Source organism: Alexandromys fortis, unplaced genomic scaffold (genome assembly GCF_014885135.2).
Source record: "Alexandromys fortis isolate MF-2015 unplaced genomic scaffold, M_Fortis_MF-2015_v1.1 scaffold_158, whole genome shotgun sequence".
Taxonomy (NCBI): domain Eukaryota; kingdom Metazoa; phylum Chordata; class Mammalia; order Rodentia; family Cricetidae; genus Alexandromys; species Alexandromys fortis.
In genome coordinates, this window is record NW_026068039.1 from 2365672 (window position 1) to 2371671 (window position 6000).

General features: G+C 47.2%; 1 protein-coding gene across 2 annotated transcripts in view; it reads right to left on the bottom strand.

Moving 5' to 3' along the window:
* Positions 1 to 6000, bottom strand: part of Antxr1 (ANTXR cell adhesion molecule 1) — a 182556-nt gene that overhangs the window by 153697 nt on the left and 22859 nt on the right. For both annotated transcript variants that reach the window (XM_050165398.1, XM_050165399.1), the window contains exons 2-3: positions 4903 to 4974; positions 916 to 987 (exon numbers count right to left, since the gene is read on the bottom strand). In XM_050165398.1, the coding sequence (XP_050021355.1) occupies positions 916 to 987; positions 4903 to 4974 (144 nt within the window). The remainder of the gene's footprint in view (positions 1 to 915; positions 988 to 4902; positions 4975 to 6000) is intronic.

Here is a 6000-nt window from a genome sequence, read left to right on the forward strand (position 1 = left end):
GGAGAGTGGGGCTAGCCACTGACTCTCTGGGTTCCATCTCGCCGTGTGGTCTCAGCCGCTGTGATGGCATGATGCTGGCATATACTGACTCTCCAGAAATGTGAGCTAAATAAACCTGTTCTCTTTATAAAGTACCAAGTCTGTGTCATTTTGTCAGAGCAACAAAATGCTCTTCTTCCATTTCTTTTTCCAGTACACCTATATTTAAGGCATCCAGAATCCCACATTCCTACAGAGCTTCCCTCAGGTGGACCATGCCACAGGGCTTCCCTCAGGTGGACCAGGCCACATTTTTCAGAAAAAGTATTCAGTGACGTGAATGTGAGGAGACTTTCCGTAGCCCTTCCCATGCATCATGATAACTAGGGATAAGTGGCGTGTGTTAGTCACCAATGGTCTTCATGTGTGACGTGGAACACAGTTAAATCCCTGAGAATATTTGTCAAAACTGACATTTTCCCTTACTTGGTCAAACTTTCCTTCTATTTATTTGTGCCACAACTTTCCTCCTCGACAATCACACAGGGACACGTTTCAGGCTCTTATTTCCCAAATGGAGTATTTACTGCATTTCCAAAACTCTAGCTTACCGAATAAATCCAATCCAAATGGGTGAAAACACAATCCCTAAAGAACCGAATTGGCCAACATTTTTGCTCCAACTCAGCAGATGAAGTTAACATTCAAATGCAAGGCTCATCTCAACATGGTCCAGTCATTTAAAACATCTCACCCGTGTCAGGAAACGTCATCGGAAGCCACCGCAGAGTGAGCCAGCAGAAGGCCCAGATGTAAATGTCAAGGCTCGAGTTAAGAGATAGATGTTAGATAGACGGGTGCCCGAGACACCAGGAGGCTCAAGCCGCTGGGATCCTCAGGACAGACTTTGAAATGACGTGTGCAGAGTCCCCTTACCTGTCCTCAGTTAGCTTCATTAAGGTTGTCCCTCGAGTGGAGAAGACAATGAAGGACATCCTTAGCTGTGGGCTAGAAAGGAGAGAAACTCCGTTAGGTCAGAGAGAACACCTGAGGCAGGTCAGTCCCTTCCCAGCTTCCTTCCTGTTTTTGGCTTTGTGTCATGGCTCCCAGGACTGAGACACCCCTAGATGGGAGTCCCAGTGGATGTGGCAAGAGTTTATCCAATGGCCACCTTGAAGCTCTGAACCGAAGGTGCCTGCTGTGTCTCCCTTCTGACAGGACACTGTTGCAGAGTGGGTATATCACAGTAAGAAAGAGGAACTCCATCCCAACCAAGGCCTTCCCCCAAAGGGAACTTGTCTACAAAGTGTCTGTGAAATGGGGAGTCCTATCACCTAAGTCTGACAGCCTCTCCAGAAGAAGGGAGTATCTCAGAAGGATCACTGTTCACTTAGCTACTCCTCAGCTGCCTCTGAGGGAAGAGGGGCGGCTGGGCCACAGAGAGTCTCTTCTGCTTGGTGGCTACATGATTTATTCAGCACTCAAAACCTTTCAGTGTAAAATACACTCTCTGGGTAATAGGGCGGTCTCATGTGAGGACTGGCAAGAAGCACTGGCAGCCTGCACAAGGCTTGGCAACTCACTGCCATCCTGCAGGGCGCTTGTCAAGAGGCCAACTGGTCAACCAGCGGAACACCAAGCTGTGTCTTCACAAGGCACTGATCTCACGGAGCTGAGCTGATAATGATCCTTGAACACACAGACCTCTCTTCATTGCTCAGCTTCAGGCCTGAGGCTCAGTTGCCTACCCATCATGGCTGTCTTGTAGCATCACCCCTGACTCTGCTGCATTCTCCATGCTGCACCCCAAGTTATTTATCATGAAACATAAATCAGATCTTGATTTTTAACTGCTACAAAAGCTTTGGCTACTCTTAGAATGAACCTTCCATTATTTCTATGTGCCCGATGTGTCTTTGATTGGGGTTTTTTGCTGTGACTGCTTTAGCAGAGGGGAGAAGCAATGGAGATTAGACAGGCAGGAGGGAGTCAGCAAGAAAGAAGAAGTTAGAAGAGGAACAAAGGCATTTAGGAGTCTAGAGTCAATGGCATGGAATGGACAAAGTGGGAGAATGGCCCTAAAGGTGGGCAGTTGGTCCTCATGGATGCAGGAAGGACAGGCATGCAACTCTTTGGGGCAGGACTGGGCGCTAAGGGAACATCTGTCTGCTTCCCTCTAGGCTCTCAGTGGTCAGGAAATGGGGCTACTTCCTGAGCGTGATGGGAATGAAGCATAGGTCTGGAGCTCAAGGAAAGGGTGAAGAGTAAGAATAATTTTTAGGAAGGTGAGGGGGTTGGAACAAAGGGGAAATAAAGGATTTCAACTCAGAAAGACCCTCTGCAGTCAGCAGTGACGTATTATGCTAGTATCAACCCTCTACCTCTACCCCACAGTGTGCTATTTAAGGAATAATAAAATCATCATTCAGGTTTTGAGAAACCCACACACCGATTTCATAATAGCTATATCAGTTTACACTCCAACAACAGTAGATAAGGCTTCTTCCTTCCACACATGCTCGCTGGAATTTGTTTTCTTGGTAACAGCCACTCTGACTAGGATGAGACAGAGTCTCAAAGTAGTTTTGATTTGTATTCCTCAGATAGTTTTTTTTTTTTGAGAACTCTCTGTTCAATTTCATAGCCCATTTTTCTTAGATTTTCTTTTCTTGATGATTAATTTTTGAGTTGTTTGTATGCTCTGGATGTTGCTTCTCCTATAGGTCTGTAGCTGGCAAAGGCTTTATTTGATTCTGTTGATTGCTTCTTAACTTGATTGACAGCTTCCTTCACTATTCAAAAGCATTACATTTCACAAGGCCCCGTTTGTTAATCATTTGCCTTATCTTCCCGAGTAGCCAGAGTCTTGTGCAGAAAGTCTTTACCTATGCATATATCTTATAGCAGTTTCGGAGTTTCAAGTCTTCAGTGGAGGTCCTTAATCATCTGGAATCGATTTTTGTTCAGGGTGAGAGATATGGATCTAGTTTCCTTCTTCTACATGCAGATATTCAGTTTCCCCAGCACCATTTGAAGACAATACTCCCCCACTCCTTATTCAAGAGTGTACCTGGCACTGTTAATAGCCCTTGGACCATTGCAGAAACAGAACTCGGTGACAGTCTTGTACCCTGCACACAAGGGATCTGCTATGGTCTGGATATGGAGCATCTCCTTGAAATGTTTTGAAGCCAATGTAAGCAGTGTTCCAAGGTGGGGCTTCAGAGAAGCCATCAGACTGGATCAAGAGACGCTGCCTTCATGGATGGCTCAAACCACTGATAGGTTCAACATTTGAACAGTCTGCTGAGAGGTAAGGAAACTGTGGAATATGGAACCTAGGTGGAGGAAGTGGGTTACTTGGGGGTGTTTTCTTGGTGTTATACCAGGTCTCCAGTCCCTGCCTGATGCTGCCTCTGTGTCTTACCCACCAGGAGGCAAGAAGCATCGCTACACCGCACGTTAGGTCAGGAAGCTCTACTTCAGCACAGTCTGAGAACAGTGGAGGTAGCAGGGCACGAAACCTCTGCCACCATGAGCCATATAAACTTCCCATCTTCTAGGCTGCTCTCCAAGGCGTTTGTCACAGAGACAGGAAGTATGACCGACACAGAGTCCACAGCCAAGGAATACAGAGGGGGGAGGCCATAGGAAAGCACCTTGAGGTCTAAGAGTAAGCCTTGGCGATGTCTCTGGTTCCTTCTTTCTTCGTCTGTCCAGAAGGAGAGTGGGGTAAGTATTGACTCAGTAGCCCCACTGTGTCTTTGATTCTAATATGAAGAGTATGGAACCACGGATGGGCCTGGCAGACAGCGCTGGAGGCCACTTCCATGCAGAAGCTGGGCGATGGGGCGTGCACACACTTAATCTTTGTTTGTTCCTTTTATGGAGCCTCTGTTCATGCAAGGTTAAGCCCATTGCTAGGGTTGCACAGGGAGCTTGGATTCAAAACTCATCTCGCCTCATCTCAGAGGGAGAAATGAGGACAGCAAGTGGAGACAGAGCAGACGCTGTCAAGGACTTGGATGTAGATGTGGTTTGTGTCACTTGAAAGGGTCACTGGGTGAGAGTGCAGGAGAGGATGTTTGGCTCCATAACAAAAAGGCTTTAAACTGAAATGATCCAAAAGGCAAAAGTTTCTCACCAAAGCTTTTCAGCCCGAGGCTCCCCAACGGCTCTCAAACTAGACTGTCAAATCCAAGTTCCATGAGTTGTCTAAATGTTTTTTTAGCATCACACATACACCGTCTCTCACCTTGCCTGTACCTCCTCTCCATGGTCTCCTCTCAGCACCTTCTTTCTAAGTCACCTGGGTTTAAGTGATTCCTGCTGCAGATTCAAGGCTACCCTTCCTTTCCTCTTAGGGAGGTAAGAACATGTTGCTTGATAACTAAGTATGGGAGGAGGATGTGTGCCATTACCCTGGACTCAGAGGACCCTGTGCTATAGAAATGGACTGGAGAGTTTTGTGCTCGCTCACATTGGAGATGGTCCATGGAGACCATCTACCACCATGGGACCCGCATCAGCCCTCACAATGCACACACCAGCTGCATCAAGGATCTTGACAACGTGGTGCAGGTGCATCCAGAAAGCTGTATGATTCCACAGATGGTGATGTCACCTCCTTTAGTGGGTGCACCTCCAAAGTTCATAGTGACCATACTCAAACTTGCCTGGGAAGATGAGGTCAAGCCCACAGAGAGAGCAGGGGTCATGTGACCAGCCATGACTCGCTCAGGGCTGTATTGTGTTCACATTAAAACCAGAAGGGCTGTAAGCAGATTGGCACTAGTTGGTCACCTAGCACCTTCCCCACATGTCCGCTCAGTGTGCACACCCACGGTGTCCGGGAGTTTTCGGAACAGTGGATGGGCTGGACTCACCACCACATGAGAGAAGGGACTGTGGAGTGACACTCACCTGATGAACCGGTGAGCCAGCTGCTCCACAAAGTAGTAGATTTCATTCCAGTGGTGCAGCACGCTTCCTGACCTGCGGGACAAAGCGGCATGCGTTAGCACCTTGTGCAGGGTTCCTCTTCAGTCTACCGCCCTATGCAGAGCCAACCCATGAACTGGGCTCCTTCCTTACCCGGAACTGGAATAAATTTGGAAATTATCTGTAAGGCTGTTTTAAAATTTGAAAGAATTCCTCCAACTCCATCTCCCATTGCCAGCCCGGCCTCCACTCCAAACTCTCACACTGAAGCAAGCAGACAAACAAAAGCCCCAGGGCTCGAACAGATCACAGGCTGGCTCCAGATCTTGATGGCACTGATATTTATATGCTCCTCTAAAAGACTCTATTCCAATTCCAGCGAATAAAATCAGCAAACTGACTGCGGTGGTTTGAATGAAAATGGCCTCCATGGGCACATAGGGGCTGGCGTTATTAGGAGGTGTGACCTTGTTGGAGGAAGTGTGCCACTGGGGGTATGCAGGTTTTGAGGCTTCAGATGCTCAAGCCGGGCCCAATGACACACTCTCTTCATGCTACCTTTGGGTCCAGATGTAGACATCTCAGCTACTTCTCCAGCTTCGTGTCTGCCTGTGTGCTGCTGTCTTTCCTGACATTACAATAATGGACTGACCCTCTGAGCTGTAGGCCAGCCCCAATTTGATGTTTTCCTTATTAAGTTTGCCATGGTCATAGTTTCTCTTCACAGAAATAGGAACACTAACTAAGATAATGACATAAAAAATTACATATCAATTCTTAATTTGATTATAAATACAGGTATCTATAGAATTTTTAAATAAATCATTGGATAACTGAATCTAGCAGGTTCCCACAATGCTCCTGCTCAGGCTCTCACAGCAGGGATGATCTTAGCTTTGTCTACTAAGATCTGTTATGCCATTTCCCTTCCTTGCACAGATCTGCCCAGCCGAGCCCCAGCCTGTCCTGCTGGGAGCTGAGGCAGTGCCGTGCTTTCTGCTCCGACACTTGGTATTGTGAACATTTTCTGCTGGGGTCTGATTACGTTTACTCATTTATTTCTGTGTGCTATGTGGGTAC